Source organism: Tamandua tetradactyla, chromosome 16 (genome assembly GCF_023851605.1).
Source record: "Tamandua tetradactyla isolate mTamTet1 chromosome 16, mTamTet1.pri, whole genome shotgun sequence".
NCBI lineage: Eukaryota > Metazoa > Chordata > Mammalia > Pilosa > Myrmecophagidae > Tamandua > Tamandua tetradactyla.
Window position 1 is genome coordinate 10681038 of NC_135342.1, and position 20496 is coordinate 10701533.

Here is a 20496-nt window from a genome sequence, read left to right on the forward strand (position 1 = left end):
AGGAAGGAAGGAAGGAAGGCTGGAAGGAAGGAAGCAAGGAAAGAAAGAAGGAAAGAAAGGCAGGCAAGAAGGAAGGCGGGCGGCGGGCCGGCTGGCGAGGGCTCCGGGCCGGGTGCGCGCGGAGGAGGCGAGGCGGCCCCCCCCCCCGAGCCCCGCCGCGGCCGCTGCGGACGCCCCCTCCCCACCCAAGAGCCGGGGAAGGGGGAGAGCGCGGGCGACCCGGGCCCGGCCGCAGCCCCGCCCCCCGCGCCCCAGACCCCCGCGCCTCACTGGGGGGGTCCACCCCCGCGGGCCGGGCATGCTGACCCCCGGAAGGAGCCCCCTTCCTCCATGTGAGTAGCCGCCGAGGGGCGCCGATCCGGGCCCGGGACCAGGGGCGGAACCACGGGGGCCGGGCGGGGGGCGTCCTCTAATTGGGGGACGGTGGTCTTCGGGCCTCCTCCGGGATGGGGGGCCGGCGGAGGGCAGTGGGCGGGGCCTGGCGGCGAGCTCCGTGTTGGGGGGCTGCCGCCCGCCCGGAGGCTGCGGGGGGGGCACTGTGCACATCCGCGGTCGCTGCGCAGCCCGCTCTGGGGTGGAGGATGAGGCTTAGGGGAGGGGGCCTCGTCCGGCGTGGGTCTGGGCCCCCATTTCTGGGGCGGGCGCCCGGATTCTTCCTTACCCCCCACTGCCCCTCCCACCCTCCACACTGCTGCTGCTTGGGCGGGGGGCACGGCGGTGATGGGGAGGGGGAGAGGCGGGCACGGGGTTTCCTTGGTGACCGCGCCTGGCAGGAGCGGTTGCCGTGGCAACCGGGGAGAACCGGGGAGTTTGGGAAGTGAGAATGGGAAAAGCGGAGAGGGTGACTGCGAAGCGAGACAACCCCCTCCCCAGTCGTCAGCCCCTCTATCTCTGGGGTTACCAACCCCAGCCCCTCCCTCTTCCCAAGACCCCCCCCCTTCCTTGACCCCATTCGGCCTCAGGGCCTTCTACCCTGGGCACGTGTCTCTCTGGGACCCCAATCTCTCTCCCACCTTCCTTCGCCCTCTCCTCTTGGGGGCCTCCACTCCCCATCCATTCCTTGCCATCTCCTGAGCATTCCCATCCTGGCACCCGCTCTTCAAGGACCTTCTGGGAGCACTTCACCTTCGTTCCCCTCAGGACCCCCACACTCACACCTCTGACCCACTCCCTCCTGAAGTCCCCTGCCCTGACCTTCTCTTCCTAAGACCCTAGCTTTAGCCACTCTCTCGTCTAATCCCCACCCCTAGACCCATTCCTCTCAGGACCCCTTTTCTCCACCCCTGGTCCCCTCAGCCTCTGCCCCTTTCTCCCTGGCACCCCTCAGCCTCTGCCCCTTTCTCCCTGGCACCCCTCAGCCTCTGCCCCTTTCTCCCTGGACCCCCCAGCCTCTGCCCGTTTCTCCTTGGTGTCCCCAGCTTCTGTCTTTTTCTCGCTGGTGCCACCAGCCTCTGCCTCTCTTTCTCTCTGCTGCACCCCAGCCTCTGCCCCTTTCTCCCTGGCATATCCCCAGTCTCTGTTTCTTTATCCCTAGCACCCTCAGCCTCTGCCCCTTTCTCCCTGGTTCCCTCCAGCTTCTGTCCCTTTCTCCTTAGCACCCCCATCTCTGCTTCTTTCTCCCAGCAACCCCAGCCTCTGTTGTTTCTCCCCAGATCCATCTTTTTCTGGGACTCCCATTACCGACTTTTCTTCACTCAGTGACCCCATCTCTGTCTCTTCACCCCACAGACCACCCCAGTCCTGGGACCCTGCCCTCTGGGATCTCTCGTCCTCAAACCCTTTACTCCTATGAACTCTCCATTTTATCCCGGGGACCCAAGGCCCAGGCTCAGTCGTGGGACCTCTCCCACTTCTTCATGTCCCTTCTTTCGTAGGCAACTCCTCCTCTCGGGCCAAGGGCCCAGTCAGTCTCTCTGAAAAGCTCTAAGTCCCAAGTGCCCATGGCGCCCCCTCCCCTCCTTGGCTTTCCCTCCCACCCCCACCTCTGCTGCCCCGAGTGCTCTTGTGCTCCCCCCCAGAGCCTCAGGCTACTCTCCTGAGCAGACCCTCTGGGATGGGGAATTCCCCTGGGGAGAGCCCAGCTGGGGAAGGAGAGAGGAGACGGGTGCTTCGGGGCTGGCCCTCCACCCCCTCCCCACCCCCCTCCCCAGCTGGGAGCTGCAGTGGATCTCCGCAGCGCCCCATTGCTATGCGCCTCACATCCCAGTCCCGGCTGCGCAGCCGCCAGACAGGAACTCGGGCTCCAGCGGCAGCTGGGAGTCGCCGGAGTCGGCTCTCCTCCTGCCCAGGCAGCCGGCCGCGTCCGCTCCCCACTCTGCCCCCACCCCCCGGCCCGCCTCGGGTCAGCCGCCTTCCTCTTCCTGTAGCATCTTTTGTCGTCTTGCTCCTTCTAACCTGCATTTCGCAGCCTCCTCTTCCCCTTCCCACCTCCTTCTTCACTTCCCGGGGTCACCAAATGCATGCCGAGAGGAGAGACACAGATTGAATCAGCAGAAAGGGGTGAGAGGGATGATGAGACAAGGGAGAACGGGCGGGAGCCAGAGAGGGGAGGTCCCTGCAGAGAGCGGGGACCCAGACTACCCAACAGACCGCAGGCAGGCAGGCAGTTTCTTCCTGAATTTCTGAAAGAAAGAGAGAGTCGGGAGGATGGGCACGCGCACCATTCCCACGCGGGGCAGGCGAGGCAGAGACACAGGGAGCCGCAGACTCAGGTCACGCGGGGCAGACCCCAGTGCCCCCAGGGAACCAGGAGTAGGAACCGGAGGCGACATTCCAATCTTGCCAGGGGAACCTCAGATCAACCGCAGACGGAGGGCAAGAGTGTGAGGACAGGTGTGCGTGGGCAGAGGTGCATGCACATCCACACACACTCACACACTCATACACACTCAGAGCCGTTCCCAGGCAGCCAGAGCGCCAGGTGTGGAAGCGGGGCCCAGCCACAGAGACCCAGAGACCTGGAGAAAGGGGCACGCTGAGCCATGGCACCCAGAGATGCCGCTCTGAGGCCTGCACACAGGGGCCGCGTGCATGCACGCCCACAGCACGCCTGCCGTGGGACACAGTGAGAGGCAAGCGGTGGCCGCCGAGCCCCAGGGTATGCAGGACATGAGGGCGCACACAGGCGCTGGGCCGCCCGCCCCACTTGCACCAGCAGCACAGCTAGCCCCACTGGGAAGCAGGTCTCAGGGGGCAGAATGAAGAGTCACCAGCACGCCTCTTGCCGCTAGAGCTGCCTGGAAGCACACACGTGCACACACACACACACACACACACACACACCTGGACACATGCACAGGCGTGATCAGAGACCATGCAGTCAGGTGCTGGGGGTAAGGGATGTAGAGCAGAGCCCTCGTCCTCTCCAGGCCCCACCTTCCTGTCTCTCCTAGCCTGGGTGTTTGAGGGGCCTTCTCCCTCGCCCTGCCCCCTCTGGTGGCAGCTGGGTCCTGATGTGTTCTTGGGAGGCCCTGTCTGTCTCTGGGGTCTCTTGCCCCCCGCCCCTGGGTGATCCCTTTTCTCTTACTTTCTTGTCCTCACCCGTCTGCCTGGGCCTGGGGGCTTCTGCGTCCGTCTTTTTCTCTCCCACCCATTGGCTGGGATTCCTGCTTCCCTTCCCAGCCAGCCTCCAGGCTGCCGCCGTCTGTGCACTTCTTGGCTTCCCGTCCTCTCCCTTGTGGCCCCCTCCCTGCCCCCTGGGGTCACAAGGGTGCTTTCAGACGTGTCCTCCATTGCCCGGCTTTTTTTTTTCGTTAGAGATTTCACACACAAATCGAGATTGCCAGCTTCTTCTGAGGATTCTGCCCCCAGGGCAGTAACCCAGTGCGGTCCCTCCCAGGCGCCCACTCTGGTCTGGTCTCATCTGTGTCTCCAGAGTCTGCTGAGTCTTCAACCTCTGCTATTTTCTCTTCTCGCTTCCTCTGTGCTTTGCTCTCTTTCTGCCCTGTCCCTCCCCCCACACTCCTCCCTGGGTTTCTCTCTGAGTTCTGGATCCCTCAGCCATGTCACTCTGGCCTTTTCTCTCCCTCCATCACTCTTCTTAGCAGTTTTGCTCCAGCTCTGAGCATCTCTGAACTAGATCCTGCTTTGGCCTAACTACCTCCTGCCCTGTGCCAAGGGCAGGAAGAGTTCCTCATCTGGGGGACGCTGTTTTGGGGCCACCAGGGTGCAGGGGACAGATGAGCCCTTCAGCCAGGGGCTGGCTGGATGCTACCGGCCCCTCCCAGCATCCTAGTGTTGGCAGCGCATGGAGTCACCACGTTTTAGCTTGTCCCCCTCGACTGTCTCCATGTGTCGGATTGCAGGGGGCAGGTGGGCGGTGGGAGTCCGGGTTCTCCTGAGGAGCTGGGCTCCCTCTTGTCAGGGTGATGGTGACCCCTGGGCTGCCTGGGTCGAAGGGGGCTGAGGGTTGTGGAGGGCTGGGCCAGGGCTCACCTTCAGTGTCTGATGATGGCCGTGGTGCCCTGCTTCTGGAGAGAGTGGGGGTCTCCTTGGGTCTTCACCTCCAGGCGAGGGTGCTGGTCACAGGGGCATCTTTGCACCAGGACCGCTCTCAGGGCCAGCATTGGCCCCGCCAGCTACCGTGGGCAGAGTGTGGTCTCCAAGCCTTCGCCCTTTCTCTGGCAGGATCAGGAAACTGCCACATTTCTGAGTTGAGGGGCCCTTCACCCCCACTAGGGTAAAATCCCTTTCCTTTCCCTTCCCAGTGTCAGAGGGTGGAGTGGCTCTGCTGGTTGGGGGTGCAGTCGAATAAGGAGAGTGGCAGGTTGGGGTGGGGGTAGCTGTGTCCATTGACTAGGGCCCATGAGGCTAATGGCAGAGGCCTGGGAGATTGGCAGGGGTCCGGCAGGGGTCTAGCAGTCCAGTGAGAATGCTGGGGTTGCAGGGGGGAGGGGAGCGAGTTGATGGTATGGGGCAGTGGGGGCTGCCAGGCATAAGAAATATGCACAGGACCCAGGCAGGGAGGAAGGGGGCAAGTGGGGCTGGGGCCCTGGGGCTCCTCTCTCCTTGCTGTCGCCTCCCTACCTGCCTCAACTCGGCCCTGAGCTCTTGTTCAAACACCATGGCAGGGGTCAGAAAGCAGTGCCAGCCAGAGTTCCACTGCGGCGCAGCCCTGCAGGCGGTAAATGTAGAGGAGATTGGCCCTCCTTCTCCTCGGGCCCCCCCAGGATGGAGCCAGAGGCCTTTAGGACAGGAACTGGTGTTTATGGGGAGCTGGGCTCTGTGTTGGGCGTGGGGTGAGTTTGCTCAGCCTTGGGAGGCGGTACAGCCATCATCCTCAGGCTTTCTAGATGAGGAACCAAGGCCCAGGGAGGCGAAGCCCCAGCCCAGGCATTGGCTTTCCTGTGGCTTTCCATTCCCTGCAGAGACCACTGCTTTGCAGAGGCCTGCACATGGGGTTGCTGGTCCGCCGGACCGCCACGTGGAAACCAGGACTGCTCATGATAATCACCAGCTTGTCCATACGAGTGGGCTCAGAGGAGACCCGGGCGTTCCTTTGGCCCACGGGTTCTCGGCCTCCACCCTCAAAGGCCGCAGGGGGGTTCCCCATGCTGATCCTCATGGGGCACTTCTCTGCCAAGTGGGGGCGGGGAGTGGAGAGGCCCCCCCCAAAGATTCTGTGGGTCCCCTCCTCCTTGATACGTGAGCACTTCGGATCCTGCTAGCTCCTCATTAACACACAGGGGAGGGGAAACTGAGTCACAGAGTGGGGAGAAGACTTGTTCTTCCAACCCAGTGGGAAGCAAGGATAACTTGAGGAGAGCCGTCGCTCAAGTGCCCGACACGTGGGCGTGGCCACCAAGATCCCCACAAAGTCAGGGTCACTGGCGTCCCTTCACAGACAGCGAGACAGGGCCTCCAGGACGGACCAGAGTGAGAAGAGGGCCACGTCAGGGCTTAGAGTCGCCTGCCCCGCCGGTTCTTGACCCCCACCTCCCTCCTCTTAGAGCGTGGGTTTGCGGGCTTGTGCCCGCGTGGAGAAGGGTGGTGGTTTTCACAGTTTTAGGGTAACTGCGCAGGGCGCTTTCCCTGCCAGGCGCTGTGCCATGTCGGCCAGGGCCCCGCCACAGCCCTGGAGGAGGCCATCTGTCACCCCCACTTCACAGATGAGCAAGTCGAGCCCCAGGCCGAGTAGTGGGAGAGGGCGGCCTTCCCAGGGCAGCAGTCGAGGTTCAAACCCTGGTCTGGCCGATTCCCACGCTGAGCCACTGCTCAAAGCCTGGTTGGTCAGAACGGGAGGCAGCGCAGCCCCCGCCCCGCGTCTGCACCTTCAGACCTGCCTCTTAGCAGGCACTGCCTTAGGAAACGTGTGCACCACAGCCACTGACAGAGGCCACTCCAGCTCAGAGGTCCTTGATTTTGGTAGAAGTCCCTTTTTAAAAAGAAAGAAAGGAAAGAGTCATGCAGGACCCTGAGGTAGAAAACACACCCCAGCAGGCGTTCTCTGGTTGCGGGCGTCCCGCCGCAGCCACGCCTCGCCCAGCCTTGTGCTCACACCACGCTGCAGCTCTGCTCTGGCAGACCCACGCGACTTGAGGTGTCGGTCCCCCCACTCCCCGAGTCGCCCAGAGTGCAGGTGACCTGGAGACGCGGGACTTGATCTCGAGGTGATGGGAGTCCATGTGCGTCAACAGCCTCACGGCGCCCCCACAGGCCCTTCTGTAGACCGGCAGCTGCCCCTCCTGCCCCCCGGGCTTCTGGAAGGGGCGGAGGCGCCCACCCCACAGGCCCTCGGCCTCCCTGCGGCCAGTGGCTATGACTCCTGAGGCCCCTCAGAGGCCCCTCCAAGGCCCAGGGAGGCTCACGGGCCTGAGGTGGACGAGGCCGGGCCATGGGGGCCGTGGCAGATGGGGCTGAGCAGGGCTGCGCCTCTTAGAGGTGCTGGGCTGGCCACATCCACACTGACCACTGACGCCCTGGCCACGAGGGTCCCTGGTCACATCTGCCTTCAGCTCTGTTGAGTTAAATTGAAACTTCGATTCCTCGGTGCCCTTGCTGCATGCTGGGCAACCTGTAGCCATGTGGCGCTCGGGCTGAGGAGCTGGACAGCGCAGGGCTGGGGCCTCCTGTGACGGCCCCGAGCTCCACTGGGCAGGGTGGGCCCTGGTGTTGAAACAATTCTCTCATGGTGGGTGAGCATTTGCTGCTCCTGGTGCTCGAGGGAATGGAACACTGGCAACAGCAGAGCACTGCATCCGGGACTTTCCTCTTTTCCCACCTACTGGCCAGGCTCTGCATCCCAGCTCACATTTATTAGGCCCCTGCTGTGTGCCAAAACCTGTTCTGGGGCCGCTTGCCACAGGAAGTGGGACTCACCCCCAGGAGCACAGCTAGGGGCCAGGACAGGGACCCAGGCCACTGGTGCAGTGAGGAGAGAGGATGGGGGGGCCGGGCTGTGTGTCTGAGGGGCTCCCTCCTCCCCCTAACCCCTTCCTTCCCAGCCCCTTCCCCTTTCCTGGAGCGCCTTGCTCGGCCCTCTCCCTCCTGCAGCTCTCCACAAGTCCTGTCGCTTTTACAAATGGGCCGAACCTCATTCTTTCCCTCCTTTCCAACCCCATGGCCCATGGGCAGGCCCCGTCCTCTCCTCTGGGCCTCTAGTCCACCCCGAGTTGCCCCTGCCCTTCCCGGCCCAGGGCCCAGGCGCCACCCAGCAGCCTGATGTTGGAGGCAGGAGGCCCTGGACGGCCGGTGGCCCTGGATGGCCGGGCCTTCCCGGCTCCTCTGTAACTGCCCGGATGGCTCAGCTCCCCAGCACGAGCTGCCTCCCTTGCCTCTGGCCTCTGCACACGGTCCCCTCCACCAAACACTCCCTCTGCACCCCAAAGCTCCTCCAGATTTCAAGAGGGTGGGAGCAGAGATGGCAGGAGCCCCTTCGTCGGCATTTGTTAAACAAATACAGGGACTAAATAAGCAGGCGAATGCCACAACCCCTCCGCCAAGTAAGTCTCCCTCTACTCCAGACCCCAGAGCCCCCATCTGCCACCCAGGCTTGAGGCGGAGCTGAGTCTTCAGCAGAGCCCCCAGCCCCTGAACTCATCGGCAACTATTTTGAGCCTGGACTGCCTTTTCCTAAGGTTCTTCCACCTAAAAAAATTCAGCGACTGTTAATTCTTGGGATTTTAAAACTGGTCAGGACATGGACTGGCTCAAATGGACCCATGTGAAGTGTGGGGACTTCCATATGAGGGTGGCTTTGATGTCTCTCCACCCTACCGAATCCAGACTCCACGTCCACCCTGTCCCTCACAGTTGGGAAGTTCTTCTTTAGATCTAACCCCCATCCCTTTTGCTGTGAGGGCCGTCAGTCAGTTTTCCACGCCTCGCTCCAACCTTCTTAACTTTTTCCAGAAAAATGAGTGTGTGTGTGTGTGTGACAGGAACGGCCCCTACCTCCCTCTCTTCACCGCACTCCCCCCTCGCCCCCGTCCCGGGCCCCCGAGTTTCCGATCTGCCATTTGTCTGAATCCATGTGGGCAGTGACTCTGATGCCTCAGTGCCGGGGCTGGGGAGGAAGGTAAAGCTGGGGAGACCTCAGATGCACACCGCGCCTGTCTGGGTCCCTCCACGCCCTGCTCTTGCCTGCATCTCAGCTTGCTTCGACTCTCTGGCCTTGTGTCTGGCCTCTGCCTCCTCCCCATCTCTCTCCCTCTCTTCTCGTGCAGGGTATGGTCTGCTGGTCTCCAGGCTCTGCCTTGCGTGTCTCCGCCCTTTCTGCCCTTTGCACCTCCTCTCTCTTTGTGGCCTGTTATGTCCATGGGAAACAAGGGTTCCCTCATGTGAGGCCTCTCCCCGGAGGGTGGGGTGAGGGGAGGGGAGTGACCATGCTGGACATCATGGGACGTTATTGCCCAGAGAGTTTGTGCGAGTCGAACACTTGCCCCAACCCGCCTTTAGGGGAGTCTCAGAGCAGGGAGCCCGCATTTCTGGCATCTCTGCTGGCAGTGGGGGGATGGGGGGACAGCTGGGTTGGGTGCCCCCAGGCGCAACCATGTATAGCTTTCTGAGAGGCCCCAGAGGTGGTGGCTGGGACACAGACTTCTAACGGGGTGCAGGGGGTATGGGGCAGGGCTCATGGACTGGGGCCCACCTGCTGGACCCAGGCCCGTAGCTGGGGGGTGATGTTGCAGCACGGACGTGCTGCCTCTGCTGGGCAGGCCTCCTGGGTTGGGAGCATCCTCTGCAATGGGGTCAGTAGCCCAGACCCTGTGGCAGGTGGGGTGTCTGAGTGAGTGTGAGAGGGAATATGGGGCCTCTGCTTCCCTCCATCCTGCTGCCTGATGTTCACTGCCATAGGCCAGGCACTGTGGTGGGTCCTGAGGACCCAGCAGCACACCAGACTGACACGCCTCCTGCCCTTGGGGGCCAATTCAGCTGTGTGGGAAGGTAGGTCAGGCAGCCATGAGTGCGGGGGAGGAATAAGACAGAGAGGGTGCCTGAGAGGGTCAGGGTGCTGTGGGATGCAGGTGGTCGGGGCGGCCCCACTGACCTGAGACCCTGGGGCCGGCTGGAGAAGAGCCTCACAGACAGAGGGAGCTGCACATGCAAAGGCCCAGAGGCCAGAGAATGCATAGCTTATTTCAGAACCTGCCGAGAGGCCAGTGTGGTCCATGGCGGGTGACCAAGGAGCAGTGGTAGATGAGGTCAGAGAAACTGCCTTGGCGGCAGAGGCGCTCAGTGAGCCAGGCAAGGGCTTTGCTTTGAGTCTGAGACGGGAGCCATGGCCGGCTGTTGAGCAAAGGAGAGACAGCCTCTGGCTTGGTTGTTGAGAGGCTCCCTCTGGCTGCCTGAGGAAATGAGGGGGGAGAGGGAGCAGGGAGGGCAGGGAAGAAGCCACTGCTGTTATCTAGGTGAGAGGCGGTGGTGGTGGTGGGGCCAGAGAGAGAGAGCCAGGGGTGTGAGGTGAGGGTGAGAAGGGGTTGGAGTCCACAGATATTTTGCAGCATTTGAGCATTCAACTATTGAATCCTCCCAGCAGTCTTGTGAAGGGGGGTGGGGGGCGGCTTTTACTATTCCTGCTTCCCAGTGGAGGAACCTGCAGCTCAGAAAAGTTCACTGCCTGAGGTGAATTCGGCCAGGAGACAGCAGCGGTGGGATTTGAACACAGGGCCCTTGACACTTACCTTTGGTACTCTGCTGCTGCACTTGTCTTCTGTGGCCCATGGGTGTCCTGGAATTGATCAGCAGCTGTGCCAGTGTCACACCTAGTGGGGATTCAGTGAGTATTGTTATTGGACAGATGGGACAGATGGATGGACAGATGGACAGATGCATGGACAGATGGACGGATGGATGGATGGATGGATGGATAAACAGACGTATGCTCAGACGGACGGACGAATGTAGAGACAGCAGGGTGGATGGACAGATGGATGGACGGATAGACCGATGGAGAGATGGACAGATGTCTAGATGGAGGAATGGATGGATGGGTGGATGGATGGATGATGTGTAGACAGATGGATGGACGGATAGCTGGACAGATGGGTGAACTGAAGAGACTGGTGAGGCCGCCATGCCCGGTTTACGGAAGGGACCGGGAGGTGGATGTCAGGATGTGGCCGAGGTCCTGGGTTTCTCTGCAGCCTCTGGTCATGAGTGGGGGCTGGCCCCGGAATGCGGGGGGCTGGCAGCGGCGTGGTTGGGTTCACTGGTGTCTGGGGATGGGGTGTCAGGATAGATGGTTGTGTACTGTGGGCCCTGGAGAACATCTGGGGTGGGCGAGGTTGCTGCCGTGCCAGGGGGAGGGCAGAGAGGAGGGTGGTTGTGTCCAGCAGGGTGGGTGGCCCAGCCTGGCTGCGCGGCCGTGAGAATGTGTGAGCCCTGAGGCCCCGGCTGGCCCAGCCCAAGGCCCCTTCCCTGCTTCCCGACCTTCCCTGCTGCCCAGAACCAATGGGTTAATTAGATAACGGGGCCTTTGATTAGCGGGGGAGGGGCCCTCCCCCGGAGCAGGGGCGGGGGCGGGGGCGGGAGGAGGGAGGAGAGGTGCCCTCCCCGTTCAGAAGGAGAGAAAGAAGGAGGGAGGGGGCGGGGAGGGAGGGAGCTGAGGCACAGCTTGGCTCTGCACTGCCGTGTGACTAGAAATTGTAATCGCAGAGAAAGAGAGAGAGACAGAGCCGGGGCGAGAGAGACCAAGACAGACAGACAGACGGACAGAGAATCTGACTGAGACGGGCTCCCAGCCGACCAGAGGGTGATGGGGATGGAGCAAGAGTGAGGAAGGGATGGAGGAGAAGGGGAGAGGGGCCCGGTGGTCCCAGGGGAGGCGAGACAGTGAGGTGGCCTGAAGGCGGGGGTTGGGGCCAGAGGAGGTGGCCAGGAACCAGGGGGAGGGGAGGGCCAGGAGGGCCAGGGAGACAGGAAAAGGGGCCAGGGTCCCTGGACTGGAAAGGAAGGAAGCTGGCGGCAGGGGGAGAGTCAAGGTAGAAGGGTGGGGGTGGGGGTGGAAGGAGCCCAGAGGGGCAAGCAGAGAGGGAGAAGGAGAGCAGTGCTGCAGTGGCCCACAGACGGACAGCCTCCCCCAGGGGGTGGGAAGGGCGACAGGTGAGGGGGGGGCGCGGGGAGACCCAAGAAGCCCCTGCGCCCCCCCCACCCCCAGCATCACCTCCACGGGAAGCCCCAGAGAACTGGGGAGGCAGAGACCCCAGCCGGCGGGCTGGAGGCATGTGGAGGGGGGGGCCCAGCGGAAGCCGAGCCACCACCGGGGTGAGTGTCCCTCCCTCTGGGGATGGGGTGGGGGGTGCTGGGCTGGGGGTAGGGAGAGACAAGGACAGGAGATGGCGGAGGGTGAGGGAGGGAAGGGGAGGAGGCTGAGCCACCCGCAGAAGCTGTGATGGGGGGCAGGGCAGGAGAGACGGGGACAGATGCAGAGGGAGAAGGGCGGCCACGGCTGCAAGCATGGGGCGGGGGCTGGAGGAGGTAAGGTGCACCCATCGGAGGGCAGCCTGGCTCCCTGGGTCCCCAGCCTCACGTACTGGCCCCGCTTGGGTTGTGCTGGCCCCTCAGCTCCGAGGGTGCAGGCTGGGTCCGCACCAGCCTGAGGAGGCGGGAGCGGCGGGCAAACCTCCCTCCCTTACAGGCGACATTTGTAGCAGACATTTCCAGCCCTTCAGGTGGAAAAATGAGTCTGGGGTACAAACACAGAACCCACCTCTCCCTCTGGCTTTTGCTCTCACACGTACCCTACCTAGCCTCCCAGCCCCCCACATGCACATCTGCAGCTGGGTTAAAATGATCTTGGCAGCTGCAGCAGAGGGTGACAGCGTGTGCGGGTTCGCGGTCTGTGTCCACGCGGACCGGGCCCTCCCTCCTCTTGGTGGAGCGGGTTGGGCTGGGGGGCGTGTCCGCGTGGACTGCTCTCCATCTCGTGGGACTCGGGCCTGGCGAGTGGCGGGAGCGCTGTGGGGCGCGTTGGCGTGTGCTCGGAGCCACCGCGGGGAGGGAGCAGACTGGGGGAAGGCCCGGGGTGGAACTCTCCCTTTGTCCCTCCATCAGCGGCTTTGGGCCCCCCCTCCCAGCCTCTGTGTCCCCATCTTGGCATGGGGCTCCCTGACAGCATCCTCCCACGGTGATTGTGGGGCCTCAGTGGCGCCGCCACGCAAAGGGCCTGGTGCCCAGGAGGGGCTTTGTCAGTTTGCAGGGTTGTTACTATCATCAGTAGCCCTGTGGTTGGCCACCCGCCCCCTCTTGTCCCGTGGAGAGGGGGTCCGGAGGCCAGGTACAGGAGGGTTGGCAGCAGCTTCTCAGGCGATCTGACTCCCCCTGCCCACGCCCCTCCCAGAACAGCTCCTTCCCTGGCTCCTTCCTGCGGCAGCTCCTGGCTCAGACCCCACCGGACACTGTCCATCCTCCCGCGCCTGCAGTCCCAAGCCATCTTCAGCCACCTCGTCCAGCATTGTACCCCAGCCTCCCCTGCCCCTTTTCCCCTCAGCACTTGCCTACCTTTCTCCTGTCACCTTGACAGCCATACTGGCTGGCATCTTCTCCCCAAGTTCTCCCTTTGAATCTAGCTCAGATGCCTTTAGGTGCTGTGAGCCCCGCCCCCCTCCTCCGCCCCAGGGTCCTGAGCAGGGCGAAGGGGGCTGAGAAGCAGCTGGCCGCAGGGGGGGGGGGGGGCAGGTGGCCTGGGGGCTGAGGCCAAGCGTCAGGGGCTGGCCCAGGATACTGGGGAGCTTGGCCTCTGTGCAGACCGGTTGTGGGGGGCAGGGGGCAGGGCTGGGACACCCAGGCCAGTGGAGAGGAGGGTGCTGTGGTGGAAACTGGAGCCTAATCCGATGTCCTGGCTTTTGCTTCACTCTTTCATCTGCCTGTCCGTCTCCATCCACTGAATTACCTTTCTTTATGAGACCAGGCAAAGGACTTCGTTTCGAACCTACATTCACACTCTGGCTTCCTGGCCTGCTGGGCCAGTGCCCGTCTACCCAGCCTCAGTTTCCCCTACTGCAAAATGGGCAGGAAGTTGGCCCACCTATGGAGAGGAGGAAATGAGAGGGTGCCGCCCCACCCCAGCACACCTGGCTTGGGCAGGGATGTGAGGGCAGCGTCCGGCGGCTCACCGAAGCCCTCTCCCCTCTCTCCCGCACAGCCCCCCGGTGCCCCCCTGGAGCATGAGCATTGAGGATGGCGCACGCCCGCGGCTCCCTGTGCCCCCCGCTGCCGCCTGGTAGGATGCCCTGGCCCCACGGGGCCCTGCTCTTCCTCTGGCTCTTCTCCCCCCCACTGGGAGCCGGCGGGGGCGGCGTGGCTGTGACATCGGCCGCCGGAGGGGGCTCCCCACCGGCCACCTCCTGCCCCGCGGCCTGCTCTTGCAGCAACCAGGCCAGCCGGGTGATCTGCACGCGGAGAGAGCTGGCTGAGGTCCCCGCCAGCATCCCTGTCAACACGCGGTACCTGAACCTGCAGGAGAACGGCATCCAGGTGAGGCGGCCGGAGGGCAGGCTGTCCTGGGCCGGGGGGAGGGGTAGGGCGGGGGGGCGGTGGTGCTCGGCTTGGGGGTGGGGCACGCGGGCCGCCAGCCCCTCATCTCTGCCCACCGGCCAGGGCCGCCCCCCATCTCCCCGACGGCCCAGGGCCTCCGTGGCAAAGTTCAGGTCGACGGGCTTTCTCGGGCACCAGCCCCAGCAGCAGGGCTGCCTGCTTACCCTCCATAGCACCCAACACCCTGGGCCTGGGCCCATCCATGCTGGCTCGTCTGGCCGTGGCCTTGGGGAGTGGCAGGTGGGCTCTGAGTCTCCGACTGGTCACCTGAGAAGTCGGGTGATGAGGACAGGCTCCAGCTGGAGGGGCTGGCCTCAGGACGGAGTTCACCCTCGCCGGGGATTTAGGGTTGACTCGGGCGCCCGGCAATCACTCAGCGGGTGCACGTTAGTCACCTGGTCATTTTCTGTGAAATAAGGGCTCACACCCTGTTTCCTGGAGCTGACGCGGGAATTAGAGAGATGTGAGCTCCCAGGTGACGTCGTGGTCATTGCTGTTTTATTCATTATGATTATGGTTACAATAGGCCGTGGGTGACGCTTTGGGGACAGAGCAGCGTTACTGTAAAGCAGACCCCTCAGCCTTGGGTCTGGAGGCATTTGGGGCCAGATCATGGGTGGGGGGCCATCCAGTGCAGTGTAGGACATTTAGCAGCATCCCTGGCTTCTACCCACTAGATGCCAGGAGCACCCCCTCTCAGATGTCTCTGGGGATCAGAACTGAACCCTGGTTGAGAACCCCTGTCTTAAAGGCACTTGGTGGATCTCTCTGTGGGTCCCTACTCCCCTCTGAACCCTAAAACCAGGAGAGAAGAGGTGCCAGGGCTGGAGGTCCCGGACCCCAAGATTTCACCTCCCTCTCCCTAGCTGCATTTCTTCTTCCTGGTCTCTCCCTGGATGGTGAAGGGGTGAGGGGTGGGTGAGGTCAGTAGAGCCCCCAACTGACTATCCTAGAGACCCTGGGGCCAGTGTTCCCCTCTGTGGGAGAGAGGGCGCCCCTTCCTGGGACATTAGGGCAGGGACAGGGGCACCTGTGGTCAGGGCCTCGTTCCGTCACTGACCCCTACTGGAGACCTCTGTCCCCCTGACCAAGGCCCCCGACCAGTTTCCTTCTCCTTAGGCTCTCTATCCGTTCTCTCTGAGTCTCTCTCACTTCCTTCCAGCTGTGGCCTCAGCTGGTCTGCCCGTGCTGCCCTTGACAGGGCTGTGCATGGTCACGTGACTGTGCAGGAAGGAAGGGTGGTGGGACTGGAGAGAGGGGGCACTGTCCTGGGCAGTGGCCGAGACGGACCAAGCCTGCCCTGCCCTCAGGCCGCTGCCCTTTTAGGAGAGAAAGAACAAGGAGCAATGGAAGGGCACGCGGGCTGCATGCACGCTTGGAGCATGGCAGCAGGGAGCGGAGAGGGCTCCGAGAGCATCAGGGTACGTTCCCCGGGGCGGGGTGAGTCCACAACCAGCGCTCCACCCCTGGTGGGTCCCTGCAGCAGAGCTCGCCGGTGCCCTTTGCTCATAAGTGTCTGCTTGTACCATGCTGGGCACTGGACTCCGTGTTCCCACTTGCAGACCCTCAAGGACGCTGGTAAACTACCCCAGCCACCTCCTCGCCCTTCCCCGGCCCAGCCTTCCTCCAGGCCCTGCCCCAGAAGCGCTCCCACCCACCCCCGGCGCAGTCCCCTGCTCATGGCCCCCCGCCACTCCTTTTGACAACCAGATCCTCGCAGCCCTGCGGGGGATGCTAGTGTCTCCCAACGCAGGCAGGTTCTGCTCAGTCCATGCCCTGCTCAGTCCATGCCCTCTGCCTGGGGGCGCCCCTCTTCACTCTTGGGCCCCAAGGGAGCCTGCCCCAACTGACCCTTCTCCTCTGGGCCCACAGCTCTCCAAGTACCCCAGACCTTGCTTGTGCACCTCCAGGTCATAAACTTCTCTGCCTGGCCACTGTGTGGGCGGCATTCGGGATACATTCCTGGGCAAAAGAGGCTATGCACCTGCCCCCACTCATTCACACTCTAGACACAGGCATCTGGATAAGGGAGTTGTACCTTGTGCTGAGGGTGCTGAGGGCTGCAAGCAAGATTGCCGGGGGCGGGGGGCATGCAGGAGCCAGCTGCTGGCTGCAGAGGTCAGGGTGGGCCTCCTGGAGGAGGCAGCATTTGAGCAACATATGGGAGAGGGGTGGGGATGAGCCTTGTGAATGTCTGAGGTAGCATGGTCCTGGCAAGTGCAAAGGCCCTGGGGCAGGATAGCGGCAGCAAGCAAGCAGACATGTCTGGAGAGGAGTGAGCAAAGGAGAGAGGACAGAAGGGGAAGGCAGAGACAGATCAGGGACAGACGTGTGGGGCCACATCGGGGTGGGGGACGGGGGCTGCTGTGAGCCTCCGGAGAGACTTGGGATGTTCTGCGTGAGACCAGGCGGGGGGAGGCAGCCTCTGACTGAGGTCTCCGGCTGCCACGCGGGAAGGATGTCAGAAGCAAAAGGAGGAAAGCCAGCAAGGAGGCTGGCGCAGGAGCTCAGGCAAGAGGTGCTGGCTGGGAAGGTGTTGAAAAAGGGCAGAGCTGGGTTTGCATGTTGGATGTGGAGACCTCAGAATTTTCCAGCAGAGGGAATGTGGGGGAAGAGAGGGAGAGGGAGGGAAGGTGAAAGTGGGGGGAAATAGGGAGGAGGCCAACCGTGATCAGGGCGCCTGCTCTGTGCCGGCCCTTCGTGTTAGGTCTGTTGGCTTGTGTCCCCGTCGCCCCCTCTCTGGGGTCAGTGGTCCCCAAATCTTTTGGACCCCTGTGAGAACTGTAAGCCCAACTGTGGACCTATCGTAATGTATTCGTAAGCCGCACACAGGCCTGCTGCCTGCGCATACTCTGCCCACTCGGCGTAAAAAGGGGAAGTTTTAAAGGATGGAAAATACCAACAGAAATGTTGGCGCTTGCCTTCCTCACCCCTGGGGCTCTGGCATCCCAATTCTGGAGGCCACCTTTCCCCGGTCCCAGGTCCTTGAGGGTGGACAGTCAGTGCATTTCCAGGGTGACCCGGCGAATCGCCTCCTTTGTCGCCAACGGGAGCCACCTAAGAACAATCATAGGCGCTTTTAAAACAAATAACTTTTGAGACATGCACACACAACGACAACGACGCAAAGCTGTCACCTCCAGTCCCAGAAGCTGGAGGGACAGATGTAAACACTGCTGTTTACATTTTGTTTTAATACCTTCCTGGCTCTTTCCATGCATATGTAAATAAATATATTTTAATTATTCATTACAGAATGAATACACGGTAATTTAGAAAACATCTCCAAGTAAAAAGACAGGGAGGCAAGCCGGCACAGTCCCACAGGCCTGGGACTCCTGGATGCGCTTCGGCCCAGGTAGTCCCCTTGGCACAGCCTCAGCGCGCAGGCCAGGGCTGCGAGTGTGAAACCACTTGTGAGCGTGGTTTTGCTCCCTGCGTGTGTTGTGGTTTTCAAAGAAAAAAATGGGATCACCCCATTTCACACCAGTTTGCACCCAGCTCCGTCACCCCAGTAGCACCAACACGAGCATTTTTCTCCGGGTCACCAAATAAGCTTCTCTAGCATGGTTTTGAGTGGCGGCACGGTGTTCCCACTCACAGGTGTTACCTCCAACTTTCTAACTGTTATAAACACAGTCCTCGGGGCCTGTTCTCCACGGCATGCCGAAGTCTGTCCTTGGTATTAGTTCTTGGGGAGCTCACAGAAGAGCACCCCGAGCTCTGTGGGCTCACTCACTCAATTGCGTCCCTCCCTGGCCCCGAACCTGCACCCAGAGCAGGCCTGGCCCCAGGACCTCTGCAGAGACGAGCTCAGTCCTGACTCGGGAGTCTGTGTCCTGGGGTTGCTTGCTTGTGGGTGGCCTGTCACCTCCGCGAGGGTGGGGTCTTCATGCTGCTTCCTGCCACGTCCTTGTACCCGCAGCAGAGCCTGGCTCACGCGGGCGCGCGGTCAGTGGGGTTGGCGAATGCAAGGTCGGCTCTCGAGCTCCCAGGGGGGACTGTAGCCAGATGAGGATTTAGGTGGACAGGAGAAATTGCGGGCAGACCACGTGGAAAATTTGCAGAATTTTAAAGGCACTGAACGACAGCCCCAGCCTCTCCTGGGCTATGCGGCTGGTTAAAATGCCCTTCTGTGAAACGGTGGGCATGGTTGGTGGTCAAGTGGTTGTTTTAGTGCTTTTCATGGGCAAAATGTATGTTTTTTAAAATCAGGAGCCTTCTGTGTGTCCCCAAATTGTTGTTGACTTCAAACTGGACCGTGTAAGCCCAGAGCTCACACTGTTGCCTTCCAGCGCAGAGGCTGGGAGACTCGACTTCCCTCTGCCTTCTGCCCCAGCGCCACCCAAGCTGGGTCTGATGCCACCGCCCCTGCCCCCGACTTTCTTGGGGTCCATCCCTGGGTATATGTCACGTGCCAGGCATGGGCTCCCGGGCCCGGCCTGTTGTCCCCACCTGGTCCCCGAGGCCTTGTCCCACCTCCCCCCTCTCTCCCCCTCCTCCCCACGGAGAACCACCCTGAAGTGTTTGCCACGAGACTTTCTGCTGTGTCTGTTCTCTGCAGAATGCTCACTGGGGCTCTGCGCGGGTCTATTTTTTAATTGATGTAAGCACAACAGGTTCCATGTTACTTTCTTGACTCGAACCCGACCCTGTGTTTTGAAGGGCTGCAGGATTCTCCCCAGGGATGCCCTCCCGTCTCCCACCCCCACCCCCTGGGCTCTGACACCGGGTGGCCTCAGCAGTCCCCACCACAGACCTTCACTCAGGACCCCTTGGGGAGCTGCAGATGTACCCTGGGGCACGTTCCACACACCCCATTTAATCAAGTGCTTCTGGGCTTTGGAGCTCTCCCAGCTGCCCTGCGTCCGTCCCAGGGACCCACCATCAGCTCACAGGGACAATGTTTGTGAAGGCACCTGACCAGGACACACCATCCTGTCCTAAGGAGCCAGTCGCCCACTGTGAGGAAATCCTTGGTGGTGCTTCAGAGAGCTGTGTTTAAGGATGCCCCTGACAGCAGCATGGAGAAACCGCCTGGACCCCTGACAACAGGGGAGCAGTTCAACGAATCACTGTACCTTCTTACGGTGGAATATTATGCAGCTGCTTAAAATGCAGTTTCAAAGAAAATCGGGTGACGGCTAAAAATTCCCAAAATATAATACCGAGCTTACAAAGGATACAAGGAGGATTTCCAATTTGTTTTTAAAAATTAATTGGAGGGAAAAAAAGCCAAGCCTAAGGAACATCGAGGAGTGTTAATAGTGCTTTTTCTTGGCAGTAGCATTATGGGAGATAGTTCATTTCTTCTTTACGTTTTCCCTTCACGTCTGCATCTTCTCAGGCGAGCACATTTATTACATTTTGTAATCAAGAAAAATGAAACGTCCAAATAATAGGTACAAAATGTTATATTAGCCAAAGAAGAAAGTTTATGCTGGGATTTGATCGCTTTTCCCTGGAGAAGGAAAAGAAGGGAAAGTTCCTCGGGTACTACCTGGAGGCAGGTCTGGGGATGTTTTTCCAGCATCCAGTTTCCCCCGAGCGTGAATGATGTTCCCTGACTTACCGAGGCCGAAGCCGAAGGGAGGGGGCTCCCTGTCCCTGGTCCGAGGTCACTCAGTGATGCTTTGCTCTTTGCCCAGCCTGAGGCCCAGGCACCGACGGGGCGCCGCATCAGGACATTAAAGCTGTTGCAAAGAAAGAAAATTAAAAAAACAAAACAAAACCAAAAACCCTAGTGTATTACCAAGGCAAACACAAGGAAGGGCTTTTCAGCTATCCATGAGTCTGAGATTTTCTGGGCAGTCACATGAAGAACAGCTTTTTGGACTGGGCAGACTTTTCCCAGTTATAGCTTTTTAGGGAGGGAGGGAGATAGTGAGATCTAGAAGGGCCCTCTCTTAGGGTCAACTAAGACAGCCCACTGCCTGCAGGCCCGTGAGGGGCCTGTGGGGACACCGGAGATCTGGGCAGGGAGGAGAAGCAGCCCTGAGTGTCACTTCCCTGCCTTCATCCCCAGCCCTGCTTTCTCCTTCATTCCCTTGGGGGCACACTGAGGCGGGGGTCCCTTTCTCCCCCTGGGCCCTTGGATAAGCTTCGGTTTCCACACCTGCCAAATGAGATGCCTCAACTTGGTTGCTTTCTCTTCAACCTTTTTGATGGATGACAGAAAAGAGCACAAAACACTCCAAGGAGGGAAGAGCCCTGTGCATGCCTCAGGCCGTGAAATAAGGAGGGCTCTGAATTGTCCCTGATGCCCTCCCTCCCTTCTCAGCCCAGGCCACCTTCCCCTGACTTCTGACCCCAGGAGGGGCTGCCTGGTTTTGAACACAGGCACGTGGCCACGCGGCCCACACTCCTGGGCCAGCACTACCCCCATTGGGGAAATTCAGCCTCGTGGCATGTGGCTGTGGCTTTTTCTTTTGTGTATTTTTTACAGCTCTGTAACAATCTAGCATCTGAATGCCCCACAATTTACTTCCCTGTGCTCCCAGCTGGCATTTGGATGGCTCCCTG

General features: G+C 61.2%; 1 protein-coding gene across 1 annotated transcript in view; it reads left to right on the forward strand.

Moving 5' to 3' along the window:
- Positions 1–291: 291 nt before the first annotated feature.
- Positions 292–20496, forward strand: part of LRRC4B (leucine rich repeat containing 4B) — a 35642-nt gene continuing 15437 nt past the window's right edge. Inside the window, 2 exon segments of the mRNA XM_077130947.1 lie at positions 292–332; positions 13583–13914. Coding sequence (XP_076987062.1) covers positions 13618–13914 — 297 coding nt within the window. The 5' untranslated portion in view covers positions 292–332; positions 13583–13617.